The 20,985-nt window shown below is 40.7% G+C and overlaps 1 protein-coding gene across 3 annotated transcripts in view; it reads left to right on the top strand.

Moving 5' to 3' along the window:
* LOC124115049 (atrial natriuretic peptide receptor 1-like) overlaps positions 1-20,985 on the top strand; it is a 255,794-nt gene that overhangs the window by 145,256 nt on the left and 89,553 nt on the right. The window contains exons 1-2 of one of the 3 annotated variants that reach the window (XM_048380801.1): positions 474-1,712; positions 12,689-14,041. The exons of 1 other annotated variant lie outside the window; for it this stretch is intronic. In XM_048380801.1, coding sequence (XP_048236758.1) covers positions 13,336-14,041 — 706 coding nt within the window. In that variant the 5' untranslated portion in view covers positions 474-1,712; positions 12,689-13,335. Of the gene's footprint in view, positions 1-473; positions 1,860-12,688; positions 14,042-20,985 lie in introns of those variants that run through there. One more of the 3 variants, XM_048380800.1, reaches the window with a different exon arrangement.

The following is a 20,985-nucleotide window of genomic DNA, read 5'->3' as shown; positions in this document are numbered from 1 at the left end:
GCGTAAAACCATACTCACTCAACTCGTTACGAGAGTTGCACAAGTAGAGAGAACCAGGCAATAACAGTATATACCCACGTGTAGAGAGAACCAGGCAATAACAGTATATACCCACGTGTAGAGAGAACCAGGCAATAACAGTATATACCCACGTGTAGAGAGAACCAGCCAATAACAGTATATACCCACGTGTAGAGAGAACCAGCCAATAACAGTATATACCCACGTGTAGAGAGAACCAGCCAATAACAGTATATACCCACGTGTATAGAGAACCAGGCAATAACAGTATATACCCACGTGTAGAGAGAACCAGGCAATAACAGTATATACCCACGTGTAGAGAGAACCAGCCAATAACAGTATATACCCACGTGTGAAGGCGACCACGCCCACATGAACCACAACACGTGTTGGCTGTGACATCGATCTCCGCTAATCCCTCCCTACCACTGACGGGGGTTAGTCTCCATTTCCCGGGATTCCTTCTCCGCAGCATACAGCTCCATACTGGGACGCTGAGCGATGTTGACGACGCCTCGTCACACACTTCATCAACAGAGGTCCGTGCGCTCTCGCAGATTGAACACCTCTCCGATGCAAGGTTAAGCACTGCGAACAGCATAAACGGTAACGCGATGGACGGATCAGGAGCTATCAAAGTTGTTTGGAAACAAACGTTCCGTGGCAAGACTTATGTTTGAACAATTTTATTCTGACATTAACAAAGTCATTTGACAGAGCAACATGCTTATGTAGCCAAGAGTTGTATGTTCATTTTGATACTGCTGCCATTCGTGATTGATGACAAGTGCGTCGATGATTTATGGCTGTGGACTTACCAAGAGAGCTCATATAAATATAACACGAAGAATCGGCGCGGATTTGACTATAAGGAGCTCTCAAAGTGGAAACGGTAAAACTTTCCGATTTCATTTCATGAGCGTTGAGGGTCGAAACTTGTGACGTGTGTACTTTGGCAATATTTTGCATCTGGACAATATTTTTGTGTCAGAAGGTGTTGTGTGTTGAGTCCAACTCTTACAGAAGGAACACAGGGAGTACACTTGATACAACACCAGCTGTATTGGAAGACTGGAGAAAGATGTCAGGAAAGTCTTCTCGTATGGGCACAGATAACGCTACAAAACTGTGCATGAACTGACATGTTTTAATCTTCATTTAACAAATCATGAGCAATTGACCATCCAATCAGCTTATTGATGACCCTCAGGACATATTTGATAACAAATGATATGTTGATTACATAAATCCTCTTTCAACCATTTGGAAAATCAAAGAAACTTGGAAACTCGAAAACTGTCTTTATTATCCCTTGACAAAGACAATAATCTGGAAGACATCACAGATCCATCGCTGCCCTTTCCGAATATTAAGCTTCGGAGTCAACACGCATCACTACTGTTTGAAGCAAGAGATGAGGCGAGCAAGCAGGATGTATGCTAATGGTGATGGCATCGTGTGTATCGGACGTTAAAGTCAAACTTTATTGTAATTACATTAGGAGGACGAAGCTGCTGATGCTGGCCCAAATTAGGATCACTAGAGCCGTCATCCTCCTCTCACAAGCTCCACGTGGGATGCAGAAGCGTTACGCATCCCTGTTACAGCAACAGCGCTAGTCTTCTATCGCTAACCAAACATCAATGTTTTTCATAGTTCTCGACGGGCTTACACTTGATCCCTTGCAGGTAATCTGGTTATGAGATAAGCTACTCTAACTCGCAAGATAGACGAGTTATCTTTCAGCAGGGACGTTAGTGTAACGTGCGTTTGTATGTTAAGCCCACCAACAAGCTGGTATGTTGTCTGTGGAATCGAGTATGGGACCAAACAAGGTAGGTGAAGTCTAGGCATCACAGTTTGTATGTTAGAATATGATAAGATGGGATGAAAAGGGGTTTTATGTCGCGTTCAAGATTATTGCACTTATAAAGCGACGTGCATCAGATATATGTGTGTGTGTGTGTGTGTGTGTGTGTGTGTGTGTGTGTGTGTGGATGATTGTGTAGGTTGAAGTTCTTTAGTGTTAGCTCACTGAGATACCATCACGCAGTTTAACATGGATTCCCACTCAGACACATTATTTCGATCCTGAGCCCACCAGTCCTTGTTTTATCCCCTTAATGCCGAGCGCTAGCCGGGGTAACAACAAATACCATCTGTTAACGTCTTTTGGTGGGGCGAGGCCTAGGATCGAACCATCGACCTTCTGCCCTCTAGGTTCAACATAAAAAGGTTCATATACTTCTTATGAAACATGAATATATAACTTGATTTAGTCACGATATGGCTGAAATATTGCCGATGTGACTATAAACCATAACTCACTCACTCACTCTTATGAAACAATCTGGACAGAGTAGGTCTTTTTCCGTAGGAAAGGTATGCCCTGTAAACTGAAACAGCTTTTATTGTCTGAGGACATAAATAATAGCGACAAAACCCTCAAAACTCTCAGTCCAGTGGATGCTTATATACATGTATGTACATCACAAATAATGTCATGTATTTATGCGCTAGGTTAATAAAGATTGAAAATATATGGAATTTATAAGAAGTATTATGAAAATGGATTTTTTTCTGAAAATAATGCATATAATATGAATATAAACCCTCTAGCGATTTACAAGTAGCGTGGGTAGTGTACTTCCCATGGAGCTGAGAATGCAATTTAAATACACAGAGGTCAGATGATTAGGCTTCTACATGTTATTCACTTTCAGTCTGCTTCTCGATGGAGAATGTTTTTTTTTCAGTTTTAATTTATTTTGTATAAATGTGTAATAATATGATTAATGTTTAACATTTGAATAATTTAATATTTCAAAAACAGTTAATGTCAGTTAAAATCAATAAGAAGAAAATGCGATTTTCAATTATTAGCTGCAGCATATTACACTCTCTGCAGGGGCTTCATCGAGGATGATAGGATTAATAATATTAACATGTAATAACGCAAAATGTGCTACATGGCTGAGTCCAGTGTTTCTTTATAAGGTTCATCGGTGTTGTTTTAGTTCTGTTAAATAGGGACGGTGCCATTTTTTAGTCCCAACCAATATGTTTCCAGTCTTGTTAACCTTCTAGCGCCTCACAGGCAACTTGGGTTGTATACTCCCCAGGGAGCTGAGAATGAAAATTGAGTGCTCACTGATCCATTGACCGGGGTAATAATAGTGTAGAGCTATGAGCATCCACTTGGTGATTGGAATCTGGCGCATTATAAATTCACTTATATTATTATTATTATTATTATTATTATTATTATTACTATTATTATTATTATTATTAAGAGAATCAACATAATTGCTACCCCGTGAATATCTTGGTTAGAACTGGACTCCAGCTACTCATAAGTGACAGCTAACGGGTTCGGGTGGTCAGGCTCGCTGCCTTGGTTGAGGCATGTGGTCGTGGGGTAGCCTTGCGGTTAAAGCGTTCGCTCGTCACGCCGAAGACCCAGTGTCTACGTTTGAAGCCAATTTCTGGTGTCCACCGCCGTGATAGTGGTGAAATATTGATTAAAGCGACGTAAAACCATCCTCACTCACTCACCTCCTCACTACAATTGAACAAGCGAACCTTATCATTAGTAGAATTGTACTTGTAGACGATCTTTTCAGTTACGCTTACTGCGCTTAACAAAAATAGTAATCGATTCTAACCCTCACTGTCTTGTAATTGTACTACGCTAATCTTTCTAGCCACTAATCGTGCTAATGTTAGTTATTAACGCCAGACTAACAACAGCGTGCTGGGTGAGGGAGTAGGGTTATTTTGTCCTCCTCCGACGATGAGCCATAACGACGTTTTTAATATCATTCTCACATGTCTCTATGTATTGATTTATTCACTGTTTGCTCAAGAGCGGCGGATGAACATGTACGCGTAACATAGGCCGTCGTGTAACACAGGTGCTAGTGACATCCGAGTCGTTGATCAATCGATACGCTTATACATGTATTAACTTTATTAATCTCAATTTATTTATCTATTCTAACTTATACGTCTGTCGATGGGGGCATGCATATCACATTCATTTGAGATGACCTACTTAATTAAAATATGATATATACGATAATGTGTGATAAAGAGTTAGTGTGATTGAACACCGCGTTTAATAATAACATTTATATTTCCAAAATCACGCCGGAGGGACATAAGCTTCACAAACTCCAATTGTACCCGTCTTGGAGTGGGGGTAGGTGAGTATGGTTTTTCGCCGCTTTTAGCAATATTGCAGCAGTATCACGACGGCGGACAAAACAAATGGGGTTCTCACATTGTACCCATGTGGGATATCGAACCCGGGTCTTAAGGCAAACGCTTTAACCACTAGGCTATTCCCGCCCCATATGATGAACCAATTGTTACGAAATGGTACGAAAGTCTTTGAGGTTTTAAAAAAAAGTGAACTTGAAGTGTCACTATCGAATTAATGTTTATCCCATAGAACGACGCAAATTTGATCCTGGACATTAGCTCAAATATCCATTCGTGTGTGTAACGTTACTGCAAGAGGTTCGTAGGTATCGATATCGTATCCAGGTAGATCATGAGATGTATATGGTGTCAGCTTTACTGTCGAGTGTGTCAATTTGGTTACACGACGCTTTGAACAGTTCTATCTATTAATAAACCACCTCTCCTCTCTCTCTCTCTCTCTCTCTCTCTCTCTCTCTCTCTCTCTCTCTGTTTCTTCAACTTCCCCCTCTCTCTATCTCTCCCTCTCTTTCTATCTCTTATTTTTATCTCTCTCTCATGTCTCTGTCTCTCTGTTTCTTCAACTTCCCCCTCTCTCTATCTCTCCCTCTCTTTCTATCTCTTATTTTTATCTCTCTCCCTCTCTCTGTTTCTTCAACTTCCCCCTCTCTCTATCTCTCCCTCTCTTTCTATCTCTTATTTTTATCTCTCTCTCTCTCTCTGTTTCTTCAACTTCCCCCTCTCTCTATCTCTCCCTCTCTTTCTATCTCTTATTTTTATCTCTCTCCTCTCCCTCTCTCTCTGTTTCTTCAACTTCCCCCTCTCTCTATCTCTCCCTCTCTTTCTATCTCTTATTTTTATCTCCCCCCCTCTCTCTCTCTCTCTCTCTGTTTCTTCAACTTCCCCCTCTCTCTATCTCTACCTCTCTTTCTATCTCTTATTTTTATCTCTCTGTACTCTCTCTCTCTCTCTCTCTCTGTCTGTTTCTTCAACTTCCCCCTCTCTATCTCTCCCTCTCTTTCTATCTCATATTTTTATATCTCTCTCCTCTCTCTCTCTCTCTCTCTGTTTCTTCAACTTCCCCCTCTCTCTATCTCTCCCTCTCTTTCTATCTCTTATTTTTATCTCTCTCTCCTCTCTCTCTCTCTCTCTCTCTGTTTCTTCAACTTCCCCCTCTCTCTATCTCTCCCTCTCTTTCTATCTCTTATTTCTCTCTCTCTCTCTCTCTCTCTCTCTGTTTCTTCAACTTCCCCCTCTCTCTCCCTCTTTCTATCTATCTCTCTCTCTCTCTCTCTCTCTCTCTCTATATATATATATATATATATATATATAGAGAGAGAGAGAGAGAGAGAGAGAGAGAGAGATAAAAATATATTTATATATATCACGACGTATCAGCTTGTTCTTGGAGGAAAGCCCGAAACGATGCGAGTCTGAGACGATTACTTCTAAGGTGATACGCACTGGCACAGGTATGGTGCTGACAAACGTAAAAACATGCACATCGAATAACACGACGTTAGACCCAATCAAATCACAGCCCTGTCCGAGAGCACTTTGTAGTTACAGAGGTAGAGAACACAGAGATCGAGTCCAGAATAACGGATATTTATCAAAATATATGTTATACACTCGATAACCATTGGACGGCCGGTAGCGGGAGATGCTTATGTTCATATAGGCATTGCTAAATAGACGCAGTTGGGCCAATGTCAATTTTTAACGCTGCACTTTTAAATTTCCGACGTAAAATGCAAAGCGGCGTAAAGCCGAATTGACAAACCTTGATAAAGTCGAAGTCTCGATACACACGCGAATAGACACATGAGCAAACTCTTTAAGTTCTGTTTTGATGACAAAAAGTCCTCACGGCCTACATCAAATTGGCGTCATTCTGAACCATGGGGACAATTACACTTTGAAATACTGTTCAATGTGGTGTTTAACCCAACATAATCACTTAAAGTTCTTGAAATCCTACTTTCATCTCTGTGTTTTTCATATTCTCTTACACATACAGATTAGTTTAACTACACGCCAACGAACTCGGAGACAGCTCTAGGAATTGATCTAACTTCTCATTATACTCAACAACAACTAATCTGAGAACATCTCCCGAAATATGATCGTTCATTATTGTCCCAGAAACGGTTATTGCTGAAGCCTGATAACGCAAGTTAGATACATTATTTGAAATTATTTATGGGTCTTCTGTTTATGAGATTACCGTGGTGTATTGCGAAAGAACCTGGATTGGCTGAAATCCGTCGCCCCATGCGATTACAACTCTACACCATTGTATTTTGCATGTATTTAGTGTCAGTGTGAAAATAAGGATGAAGTCCACTGTCTGCGTGATTGATCACGCGAGATTTATTTACCGAATAATCATTACTCGTTATTTAACCGCTGCAGTATGCAGTATGTTTCAAACCTAGCTGACTAAACAACAGACTTGCGTAACTTAACATCTAGTTTTTAAAGCAACAGTCAAACTGTATTTCTTCAAGTTGACTACACAAACTATTTAAGCTGCTTATATGAATAACTAAATAAATAACTAAATAAATAAATTTAAAAAAATAAAATAAAAAATAAATAAATAAATAAATAAATAAATAAATAAATAAATAAATAAATAAATAAAAAAAATATTTGGGATTTGTGAGACACTGAAGTAGACTATAATCTTTGGGCGATACTATTTGATAAATGGTAATTAACGACATGCAAATTAGCACCGTATACTATCTGACTGAACTTAATATTTTAATGCTATATTATTGTTACAGCCAGTGATCATATGGCGTCCTGTTTGATTACACTACCCAAAGGAAGTTAAAGAACACCCACAATTCGATGATGGTGATGTTTGTTTTTTAACGTCGCACTCAGCAATATTCCAGCTATATGACGGCGGTCTGTAAATAATCGAGTCTGGACCAGACAATCCAGTGATTGACATCATGAGCATCTATCCACGCAATTGAGATACGATGACATGCATCAACCAAGTCAGAGAGCCTGACGACCCGATGCCGTTAGTCGCCTCTTACGACAAGCATAGTGGCATTTTACGACAAGCATGGGTTGCTGAAGACCTATTCTACCCTTGATCACTATAGAAGGTTATGTGGTGCAGTTACACCAGCCATTACAGATTAACTATAGTCATATGAAAGAGATCGGGTGTTCTTTAACTTCTATAGAGTCGTGTTTAAATAAAGGGTATCACCGTATAGCCTTGTTGTTTAAGTTGCCGCAATTCGTTATCCAGAGTTATGTCCCTTCGAGGTATCAGAAACCTGGGACCGAAGGTTCGAATCCCAGATCCTCCTGTGTTTTTTTCTTGTTTTGTCAGCTCCATACCCGTGTTCGTGGGTTTCACCAAACTGACAAAGGTTTGAGGTTGACATCATTTCGGGGATTCCTCCCACATCAAGCTGACAACACTCACTATAAATATAAAGATTTAAACAGACATTAGGAATAAATGTTGGCTACATCTACACATCATATAATGTTCAGATCAAGCATGATTTCGTCCAAAGCAATCATAATTATTTGATATCAGTCATGACCTTTTAAACAATGAGAAAGAAGTGTTCTGTCGCCCAGCGAAAATAGTTTATTAAACTATTGCTGACGTTATTAACTTAGTCACGTGTTGGCAAGGGCGTCCGCACGTTGAGAGTGAGTCATAAAGACATGCTTACTATACTGAACAACAAAAGTTCCTGTGACATTGAATAAGTTTTAATACAAAGTTATGTTTTTTTATCAAATCTGAAACAATTTCGGTTTGCAACAGATAATAGACTCCTGTAAGTGTTCAAATGGTTAAATTTGCCATACTGATTTCAGAAAATGCGTGATTTCATTAAAAAAAAACATGTACATACCAAAATGTCAATTTACAAATCAATAGCGTGTGTGTCCACCTCTGGTTGCGTTGCAAGCAACACATCTTCGTCTCATGGAATGGACCAGGCGTCGCGCAAAGTCCTGTGGGATATCTGTCCATATCTGCTGGAGCATGTTTCGAAGTTCCTGGAGTGTCTGTGGAACACGACGTCGAAGGCGGCGATCCATCTTATCCCACATGTGCTCGATTGGTGAGAAATCAGGGGAGTGAGCCGGCCAGGGGATGACATTCACGTTGTTTTGTTGAAGAGAATCCTGAACAAGTCGAGCAATATGAGGCCGGGCGTTGAAAGGGCGTTGAAAGGTAATGCCTGGGCCATGACGACGCAAAAACGGTAGAACAACAGGGCCGATGATCTCGTCGCGGTAGCGCTGTCCATTGAGATTTCCCTCTACCACTATCATACGGGTCCTCTGTCTTGCTGTAATTCCACCCCATATCAAAACGCTGCCGCCCCCGAACCGATCTTCTTCCATGACACAATGATTGACGTAGCGTTCACCTCGACGTCGATACACTCGAATGCGTCCATCGCTGTGGCTGAGGTGAAAAGTGAATAGAACTTGTCCCCACTGCATGGCCGTCCAGCGTAGACGCTTTCTGCACCACTGTAGACGTGCTTGACGGTGGTTTCCTGTCAAAATGGGACGTCTGGCGGGTCTTCTGGCGACAATCCCTGCACATCTGTGGCGACGACGTACGGTTTGTGAAGACATTCGTCGAAGGCCAGGGATGCTTCTTGCAGTCATTGTTGCTGGCTTGAATCGATTTCGTAAGTGTGTTGTTCGAATCCACTTGTCTTGCCGATTATTGGTTACGCGTGGCCTGCCAATCCGAGCATGGTCTCTGACTGCATTCGGCTGTTGTCAACGTTGCCATAAACACCAAATGGTGTTTCTGTGGACGTTAAATTGTCTTGCAACATCACATTGACTCGATCCTGCTTCAAGCATACCAATGGCTCGCAGACGCTCATTTTCGGACAGGCGTGGCATTTCTTAATGTTGAATAATTGCGTTATTTTGTTGTTTTTCTGAGTGGTTGTTGTCAGCACGATGCTAAACAATGCATATGGAATCCCGTTAACGCACATATTTGTATACCCATTCTTGGGTAGTGAAATGCATGGGGCTTGCATAAAAGTCAACTTGTGCATGGATGGATGCTTTTCTGTAGCAGTTGCGATTTTGTGACTTGATTCCATACATGTACTACAATACTGAAAACCAGACTTTACTTGTTTGAAAAATACACTAAAATATTGGTGTCACAGGAACTTTTGTTGTTGAGTATATATGATAATGTCGGCATCTTACAATTCGTATGATTATGGAAATGGTTTTGTCGCTTCTATTTCCTCAATAATTCTATATGATGTCTTAACCCCCTCTGTGGCCTGGTAGATAGAACGTCTGACCGGAGAGCTAAAGGTCGTGATTTGACGTGCAAGCACGTCGCTATAGAAGTGCAATAATCTTGAGTGCAACCTCAAACCCCATTCCCCCTACCCATATACTATCCAAGTGGACACTGACTAATCCTTCAATATAAATCGTTTATTTTTAATCGCGTCTATAAGGCACACCTTCACAATGGTTGATCTTTTATGAAATGCTAAGATAAAGATAAAGGCTAAGATGAAGAAAAACGCTAAGATGAAGATAAATTCTAAGATGAAGACAAATGCTAGATGAAGATAAACGCTAAGATGAACATAAGCGCTAAGATGAAGATAAATGCTAAGATGAAGATAAATGCTAAGATGAAGATAAATGCTAAGATGAAGATAAGCGCTAAGATGAAGATAAACGCTAAGATGAAGATAAGCGCTAAGATGAAGATAAGCGCTAAGATGAAGATCAACGCTAAGATGAAGATAATGCTAATGATGAAGATAAATGCTAAGATGAAGATAAATGCTAAGATGAAGATAAACGCTAAGATGAAGATAAACGCTAAGATGAAGATAAACGCTAAGATGAAGATAAATGCTAAGATGAAGATAAACGCTAAGATGAAGATAAATGCTAATGATGAAGATAAATGCTAAGATGAAGATAAACGCTAAGATGAAGATAAATGCTAATGATGAAGATCAACGCTAAGATGAAGATAAACGCTAAGATGAAGATAAATGCTAAGATGAAGATAAATGCTAATGATGAAGATCAACGCTAAGATGAAGATAAACGCAAAGATGAAGATAAATGCTAATGATGAAGATAAAAGCTAAGATGAAGATCAACGCTAAGATGAAGATAAATGCTAAGATGAAGATAAACGCTAAGATGAAGATAAATGCTAAGATGAAGATAAACGCTAAGTTGAGGATAAATGCTAAGATGAAGATAAACGCTAAGATGAAGATAATGCTAATATGAAGATAAATGCTAAGATGAAGATATACGCTAAGGGGGAGATAAACGCTAAGATGAAGATAAATGCTAAGATGAAGATCAACGCTGAGGGGAAGATAAATGCTAAGATGAAGATAAACGCTAAGATGAAGATAAATGCTAAGATGAAGATCAACGCTGAGGGGAAGATAAACGCTAAGATGAAGATAAACGCTAAGATGAAGATAAATGCTAAGATGAAGATCAACGCTGAGGGGAAGATAAATGCTAAGGGGGAGATAAACGCTAAGATGAAGATAAATGCTAAGATGAAGATAAACGCTAAGATGAAGATAAATGCTAATATGAAGATAAATGCTAAGATGAAGATAAATGCTAAGGGGGAGATAAACGCTAAGATGAAGATAAACGCTAAGATGAAGATAAATGCTAATATGAAGATAAATGCTAAGATGAAGATAAATGCTAAGGGGGAGATAAACGCTAAGATGAAGATAAATGCTAAGATGAAGATAAACGCTAAGATGAAGATAAATGCTAAGATGAAGATAAATGCTAAGATGAAGATAAATGCTAATATGAAGATAAATGCTAAGATGAAGATAAATGCTAAGGGGGAGATAAACGCTAAGATGAAGATAAATGCTAAGATGAAGATCAACGCTGAGGGGAAGATAAATGCTAAGATGAAGATCAACGCTGAGGGGAAGATAAATGCTAAGATGAAGATAAACGCTAAGATGAAGATAAATGATCTTGTGTTTCTATTGGAAATAACATTTTTTGTTGAAGGGAAAACAATTTATCAAATGCAAAATTTAAAAAAAACCCCGGATAAACCAGCATCACCATTACTGAATTAATTAGAAGCCCGTCGAAAATTTGAAACAATAAGCCAACCTGATTTGATTTGGGGGCCCAGTGGAGTTTACCTCAAGATGAATGATTGAGTTCTGTCATTTACAAGTCTTTTCCTTGTGGAGGATAGTTGTTACATAAAGTGTCTCTTTGAGGCCAATTGGTCTACCAAGGCACTACTAGATGCTGTCAACGTCGTTGCAGTCATCGCATCGTGGGCACGACGTGCCGGATCCCTACTCGATGGTGTGAAAAGCATCCGTCAGTGCTGCTTCGCAGATGTGTCTCTGCCACGTTGTGGCAGACAGTATCAATGAAACTAGATTGCTTTAAATGGAGTTTTGACAGTTGGAGAAATCGTCGTAGTTTGTATGCATACGGTATCACGACAGCGCGTCTGGCAATTTGTCGTATAACTTTGGAGCTGTAATAGGCTTCCGGTCCCCGTGTTCAGGTGTATTGTATGATAGGATTATTCGTATCCGTTTCTTAAAGCAGAAGGGGTTTCGGTTGGGGTGATTCTTTGATTAGCTCCGTCAACAACTTCAATAGATATGCCAATAGGACACGACCACTGGTGCCATAAAGAGAGTGAGTGAGCGAGTATGGTATGACCTACCTTTAGCAATAGTCAGGCAATATCATGGCGGGATGCACAGGAATTAGGCATACATTGTACCATTATAGGGAATCGAACCTTGGTTTTTGGTGTGACGAGCGAACGCTTTAATCACTAGGCCACCCCACCACCCCGTTCTAAACAGAAAAAAAGATTAAAAAAACAATGCTAATTGGGATTAATGTCGACGTATCATTCACACTCATTCAAATGCATTACCAAAACGTGCGAAGGAAAACCAATAAATATTATTCAGTACTATAATATTTTCATTATCCCCATGAACCATTTACCCTTGTGGACAGCTCTATTGAATTAGCTGGAGGAACAGATGAAATGGTGCAATAAATGAATGCAAATGTTTTCGATGTTTAATATCGCTTCGTCTTAAACACCAATATTTCAAAAACCTCATGAAGTATTTCCTCTTGTGTATAGCTCTATTGTATCAGCTGGAGAAACAGGAGACATGTTTCAATAAATGAATGCCAATGTTTCGATGAGTTATTCCGCTTGGTCTTAAACACCAAAAGCCAGACCTTTTTTATGCGTGTCTTGGGACCTTGAATACGTTTGTATAATAGTGAGCAGGAACGTGAGTCGTAGAGTACCCATGGTCATGAGTGGTGAGGATGTGAGATGTCTTGTGATAATGGTACCAGATTTAAAAGAAAATATTAAAGTTGAGTACAACCCTTTCAGAGCGCCGGGATGTGCGACACATGATCCTTGGTTCAAACTAGACAGATTCCCGCTGGACCGGACAACGTCTAACGTCCACCTCAGTCTTTCAACATTCGGGAGTTCACAACTTGTCAAGTGTTCGTGTTTCGATCGAAGAGGAATCAATAATCTAAGACGAACAAAAATCGGATTGAGACCAGTTGGTTATTGGTTATTGTTTTACGACCTATGCATGGAATGACACGTTAGCAATTGATTCCCACGCCGCAATGCAATGAAACGGCACGTGCAATAGAATTTGACGGGAAAGTTTTACAACTTGTTGATACGTCTGTGTTGTGGATTCATCTTCTTCTGAGAACAAAGGGTGGTGACATCACCACACATATTGGTCTAGATCCATCCCCCAAAGGGACTAGTCAGACGATTAGTGACGGCCCAGCACCTGAGACGTGCTTGGAGAACAACTCTGACTTCACGCGGCGTTTGGCTGGGCGAGACAATTCGAACCGAGACCTACTGAAAATTCGTCAACGGTTCCTTATATGATACTTTCGAAAAAGGCCAGTAACGTTGGTCCTTCACGTCCTCGACAACTTTGGATTGAGAACAGGATTCCAAAGGAACCTTTGTCAACCGATACATTAAAGGTGGTTAACCTTTGAATGGATAAGAAGTACACTGTCATCATGGGCAAGGCGTGTTTTGTTTTATTTTTGGTGTATATGCACTGTGAGTATGTCTGTGCAAGAAGACATGTCAAACTTGCAGTAATCGCACCGAGCAAATCCAGTATGTTTTCTATACAACACGTCAGACCTGTGATTGATTACGTCACTTCCCGTACACGTCATATGCACGCGCAGCACGGCCTACGTTTCAGCGTCCGTTTCGGAGATTCTAAATGCAATTCCGCGGATGCGGCTATAAAGGCTTTTGAATTCTATATGCACCACCAAGTCGACGTTTTTGTCGGTCCTATATGTGATTACAGCTTAGCCCCTGTTGCCAGATACGCTCCCTACTGGAACATCCCCATCATTTCTCCAGGAGGGTTTGCACACGATTTTGGCGCCAATAAATCAGAGCAAAACGCGGAATATCCAACCTTAACTCGTGTTGGCGCGACCTTCAATTCTTTAGCAGCGTCAATTATTGACATGTTACACGTGTTTCATTGGAAAAAGGTCAAGGTCATCTACGACGGCTCAGGACATTCTGACGTTGCTCCGAGATTCTGTTTTCTAGCTGCGGCGGCGTTCGTCGCCTACAGCAAGAACTATAAGCTGTCTTACGGCTTCCATATGTTTATGCCCAAGTTTCACAAAATCAGCGATATGTTGGAAGAGGAGGTTGGAGCAGAGAACTCAAGTAAGTATTATAATGTCAACGTCACTATTTGTTTTCATAATATTTACAGAAATAATGTCCTGTACATGTAATATGAACTGATTTGCATGACTGTGTTTTGGAGTTGAAGTCAGAATTGACCAACATCTGTATAACCTCCTGCGAAACATCTGGGCATATGATGTCTGGATGTGTGTTATTTGAACTCACTTTTCTACAATAAATACAATTACCTTAACACGATCCTAATATATACTTACCGACAAAATACACGCGAATAGCGTAAATGTTGGTTAATGTTTGAAGAATTACTCACATTCAAGAGATATTAGATTGGTTAGATGCCAAAAGGAAAATACCGTTATGCGGTGTGAACTGACGCTCAAGATCCATGATATGTGACGTCATAGATCCCTGACTTGAGATGCACCATTTGTCTCGTGCAGGATTAGCATGTACACATTGGAAATCATGTGCATGATATCGTGACACGCTGTGGAAACACTTGACTGATTGTTATATAGCATACCCATTGGAAACATCTCTTTTTAACGTACATACTTCTCAAAATGTTTCTATGGAACGCGTTTCTATTGGCGGTGAGTATATTCACCTTCAACGTTTCCACGCCATTTTTCATATTCCGTTACTTTTGGACATTGATTAATATTGAATTATATTCCAGATTAATGAAACATGATATTCGAGATTCAGACAGATTGTTAATGACTTATGACACCCGACCCTGGGATACTAACCCGTGGAGAAAATGAAACATTATTTCTATTGATATTGGGGGCCCGGGAGGCCTAGTCGTCTAAGGCGCCGCGATTCGCTGTGCAGAGTTGCGTCACTTGGGGTCGCCAGAAACCTATGATTGAGGTTTCGAATCCCGGTTCGCCCCGATTATGTTTCTAGGTTTGTCAGCACCATATCCGTGCTCGTGGGTTTCACCGAAGTGGTAAACGTCTGAGACCTGCATCACTTCGGGCTTTCCTCCCACATTAAGCTGACACGCCGTGATATAACTGGAATACTGTTAAAAGCGGCGTTAAAACCAACTCACTCACTCTTTTGATATTATCCAAATTTAATATATCATTAATTTCCTTACGTCTGCCATTACATTAAATATTGATATGGTATCTCTGTATGTATAATGGTACCTTCTACCTATCTGAAAAGTAGTTTTGTATTGAAGACCGCCTGACATCAATATTCAGCAAAGAACGTCAAAGCTTATCATAACAACAAATCTACATGCATCGCTAAGTGTAATGATTGATATATCGATCTCATGGACGTAGTTTACGTTGGCAATAAAAGCTCATATACACACACTGACGGGGTATCTATTTATTGACACAAGAAATAGATTAACAGTGTCCAATCACGGAAATTGAATAGTTTCGCTCTTCCATGCACGACAAATTGCACCTATTTGACCTTATAGTGTTATGCCTTAACGAATGCCATATGCCTTCATCAACGTTGCGCTTATACCTTTCATACTGTCTGTCTGTTTGTTTGTTTGTTTGTTTGTTGTTTAACGCCACTCAGCAATATTCCAGCTAAATGACGGCGGTCTGTAAATAATCGAATCTGGACCAGACAATCCAGTGATTGAGCATCGATCCTCGCAAAAGGGCGAGGCTGACCATGGCCGCCTATTATAACAAGCATAGTCGCCTATTACGACAAGCATAGTCGCCTATTACGACAAGCATAGTCGCCTTTTTCGACAAGCATAGGTTCTACCCCGGATCGTCACGTGTTTCGGTCTGTTTGATAACTATGGTGTTTTTGTATGACGGGTACACTCCTTTTATACAATATGCATTACGTCATTGTGAGTATGGGTAGAGGTGGGTGGGACGTGGGTGGGTATGTAGACCGAGTACCGACAGAGCTAGGTCGATGTCATTACTCAAATACCTATACATGGCTCTAGATTGACGGACAGGCCAACGACACTATAAGGACGACAATACCTGAACAACGATCTAGAACGACGGCACCTCCACACGACTACATTGTAATCCAAATACCTACAGTATCGCTACGAACAATGTAACCGAAATACCTCAACACTGATACCCGTGAAGATCTTCAGCAACCAATGCTTACCGTAAAAAGCGACTATGCTTGTCGTAAGGCGCAATTAACGGGATCGGGTGGTCAGGCTCGCGAAGAATTCTGCAGGGTTGCTGATCTCCTCAACACACTGCACATAACTCGATGCAGTTGTCGTTCTGATAGCCTCTGATAGTCTGGGCCGATTTGATACGGCACTTCGTTTGCTGGACACTCATTTCTGTAGCAGTACAGAACCATTAACAAAATCAACACTGACATTAAGATTATGTCCCACATACTTGGCTCGTTTGGGAAATCTGTGGAATGCCTTGTTTTCAGCATACGTCCTTTAGTGTATGTGTAATATTTCCTCATTAAACACTGAAGCAAATATATACATGATATGGTTCTAACAAGTTCATCATATATACCATATTCGACATAATAAGCGCCCAGGGTGCTCTCAAAGTTAGAAATAGGGGGCTCTTATAAGAATATTATTTTGGTGAAAAACAACGTTAACAGAGTTGAAAGATCGTAAATTTTGTGGTTTATGCTGACAGCCTGAACTGTTTATATACGACAGATATATTTTTTCCAGAATTTAATTTCCCATAATTATGAATGCCTATAACATACGTATTATACACGAATAAATAAGTCCTGAGTACATTGATCAATCGGAAGGGGTGCTAATTTGGATTGTTTTCTAGCCAATATATTAGAAAATATCGCCGTGGGCGCTTATTAGAGCGGGGCGCTTATTACGTCGAATACGGTAGTTCAAATATGTACCTAAAAATGGAAATACGTGCTACTCGGATTGCTACACAAGTGCACTGTTTAAGAGCAACGGCGTAATCAGCTGATGGTCATTTGAAAAACGCAATATACATTACTGTCAATATCAACTAACATTATTATGTCACAGCATGACATCGTCCAATGAGAATCGGATTTGCAAGCAATAACGTGATCTTGAATCAAATTTGATACAACAAATAGACCATGTTCAGACGTTTAGAAACAAGCTTTGCAACGAGAGTCGTTCATTGTGATAACACGGTTTGGCTAATTAAATATAAATTATTTTTTTCATTCTATATCTGGAACCAAAATCACATTTTTAGCCCACCTGACTGAACTTCTTATAAGCTCATGTCTTGTCCTGGTTGTCCTCCGTCCGTTATCGTTGTCATCCAATGTATAATATATTTATAGCATACGGTACACTGCAAACACGAAAACGTCGTTTTTTCCGTATATGATCATAGGACGGAAAAACGACGTTTCTTGGACGCTTTCAAACCATCGTTTTGCGTCGTTATTTGACATCGGAATTACTGGAATTTACTGGGATTGACATTGTCAATCAGGGAGCAGCGTCTACCGGTATTTTGACTTCTCAGATTTCATTGGTCAGATCTCACGTGTCAGTTGCAAGTATGTATTAATCTCTGGTTGTTTGTATGCGTTAAATATGTCCAGATGTATACGTTAAAGATAGTACCAAGTATATATTAATCAGAGCACTGTATGCAGTATGGCTTGACTAATGAGAGTTTCCAGGGATCCGGTCCTTAGCAACTCTGAAGCACATGTAGCACATGTTGTGTCTCCTTGGAAAAGTGACTTAGTTCGTCATATCTCTCTCTTCATCCAGCAGTGAATGGGTACCCGGTAGTATGAGATGGTAATGCGACTGTCGACCTTTTACCGCCTCACAGGCAGCTTGGGTTGTATTGTCCCCAGGGAGCTGAGAAAGATATTCCAATGAACTCTGATCCATTGTTAATGACGGCAACGTCGACGGCTGGTGACCTTTTCTCCAACATGTGTTTACGGTATAAGGATGCGTCTAAATTTGTGTTCAATGTCGTGTTTCTCTGCGTAAGGAACTGATTTCTGGGCATACTGATTATCCCTTTTGAAGCCGGGTACACGTTTGGCCCAGTCACCTAAAGCGCCACAATTCACGGTGCAGAGTTGCGTCCCTTTTGCACAGCTGGGGCCTTTGATCGTGGGTTCGAATCCCGCTTCGCCTCTTTATGTTTCAACTTTTCAACACCATACCCGCCAACATTAAGCTGATATAACTGGAGTACTGTTCAAGGCGGCGTTAAACTCACCTCATTCACTTTCTGTCTGGCACTGATTTCTGGGGAGGTTGTTAATCCTGTCTGAAGCCACCATTGAACTAAAAACACTCCACGTCACACACACGCGCGCACACACACGCACGCGCGCACACACATGCAAACGCGCGCACGCACGCACACATACACACACATGCATGCACGTCGGAATATACGTGCAGTAATCTTCATAATAATCTCAAAGTGACGTTAAACCTCATTTCACCTCACCTCACCACCTGTATCTGGGTCGTGACGTGCTTCAGGCAGATTCTTCCAGGCACTGACCTACAAAACGCAATAATAACCGATGCTGAATCATTTTTATAATTATCTCTTGATATGTTTTCCAACATCATTAGATTAAAATCTGGATACAATCAGATATCGATTAGGATGGAAACTAATCTAAATTGAAAAACCCAATTCTATGGTATGTGGCGTTTTTGACACTAACAGGATTCGCTGGTGATCTCCGTCTAAACGCAAACTGTTGTCATGGGATGTGTTGGAAATGGGGAGCATACATATGAATTGTACCGCTTGAACAATCTTTTGTGACGAATTCGCCGTTATCGAATTCAGATGAATTAAGCAGTATTCAGATCTCGAATCACACTTTGTACGACATGTTTTCAATCAAACTGTTTCCCAGTGTGTACTTGGGATGTCGTAGTCAAAATGGTTCAAGCGTTCCCTGGGCAAACCACAGGAGCAGGTTTCACTTCTCACATTGGCCCCAAGTTTTGTTTGATGTTTAACGCCGCACTCAGCAATATTCCAGCTGTATGACGGCGGTCTGTACATAATCGAGTCTTGACCAGACAATCCAGTGATTGAAATCATGAGCATCGATCAACGCAATAGGGATCGATGACATGCATCAACCAAGTCAGCGAACCTGACCACCCGATCCCGTTAGTCGGCTTTTACGACAAGCATAGACGCCTTTTACGGCAAGCATGGGTTGCTGAAGACCTATTCTAACCCGGAGTCTTCACGGGTCTCACATGTTAAGAGGACGTGGTTCTCATCTTCAATGGTATTCATACAGTTAAGCACAGTCTATTCTCTGTAAGGTAAGGATGTCATTTGTGAGGTACTCTGCGCCCTGCCACATGCACAACACCCTCGTCTGACACGCAGTGCACAATCATGCTCATAGGATCATCAAAGGTGTGTTCTGGCGTAGCTTAATTGAAAATGAAATCCCTCTATGGTTCATTGCGGCTTGCGCTCTGCCAGCGTTAGCTTTTCGCACAGATAACCTGCAAAACTGGAAATGTATCTGGTTTTGGTTTTCGATACGTTAATCTGGTTGATGAAGACCTTAGATCTAATGTTTGATTTTTGACAAACTTGTCGTTTAAAAGGAAAGGCAAAAAAATACAAATCTATTTATGACTTTCATTAAGAATGTGATCGGAAGGTCAGAAAGCTGTACGCACAAGACTTCAGATCGTGAGTTTATCGGTGCGATCATCTATAATCAATTAGACTAAAAAGCCGGATCCTTCTTGAAAAACATATTTCAGTTAGATGAAGACGCATCTGTACTCGGTCGGACAACCGCTTGAGTCAGGGAATACAGATGATTGATTTAGGACCAACAAACAGTCGCATACCTCTTTCGTCAAATTTAAAGAAAACTAATTTATTAAATGTGGTATGTCTAAATTACCTTCGTGCGGTGTATATTTCATCTATTCAGTGGGCCATGGTTGATCCATGCATGTGACGTCAACACTATTCATGACCAAGTGCACATGCACTCAAAACTATGGCCTATATATTTAGCATTGCAAAAGTCAAGGTTTTAAACAACCCATCCTCTATTCTTATTGTCAATACATATTTGAGACATTATTTCCACTCAATTCTTCACGACAACAATTTTCAAGCCAAACTTCTTTTTATCTTCACCATATATTTGATGTCAGGGTATCCAGGGAACATGTGTTTTTATTTCAAACTACAGTCTAAATTGTTCCGGGATCCTTTTCTGTTAAGATCCGTGACGACCCGATCCGGTTAGTCGCATGTCATAGATCCCAATTGCGTGGGACCCGTGAAGATTCCGGGGTAGAATAGGTCTTCAGCAACCCATGCTTGCCGTAAAATGTGACTATGCTTGTCGTAAAAGGCGACTTACGGAATCGGGTGGTCAGGTTCGCTGACTTGGTTGATGCATGCCATCGATCCCAATTGCGTGGGACCCGTGAAGATTCCGGGGTAGAATAGGTCTTCAGCAACCCATGCTTGCCGTAAAATGTGACTATGCTTGTCGTAAAAGGCGACTTACGGGATCGGGTGGTCAGGTTCGCTGACTTGGTTGATGCATGTCATCGATCCCTATTGCGTTGATCGATGCTCATGATTTCAATCACTGGATTGTCTGGTCCTGACTCGATTATTTACATACCACCGTCATATAGCTGGAATACTGCTGAGTGCGGCGTTAAACAGTTCGAGCGGACTACATGTAAAAAACCCTGATTAGTTTAATGATGACATCAGGACCAACTTAGCTTCTCGACGACTTGTTTTAATGACACACTTAAATGCTTGGCTGTTGTTTTAATCCGCAATCAACATGATTCCACTTTTATGACGGCTTCCTGTATTTTTTATAAATCAATTCTGAACCAGAGGATCCTGTGAATGATATCATGAGCATCGACCTGCGTCGCTAGTTTACAATCAACCAAATCCCCGAGCCTGTTGACTCGATCCATAAACTCGCCTCCAACAACC

Source organism: Haliotis rufescens, unplaced genomic scaffold (genome assembly GCF_023055435.1).
Source record: "Haliotis rufescens isolate VD_foot unplaced genomic scaffold, xgHalRufe1.0.p SCAF_33, whole genome shotgun sequence".
Lineage (NCBI taxonomy): Eukaryota > Metazoa > Mollusca > Gastropoda > Lepetellida > Haliotidae > Haliotis > Haliotis rufescens.
This window is presented reverse-complemented; position numbering and strand designations above follow the sequence as displayed.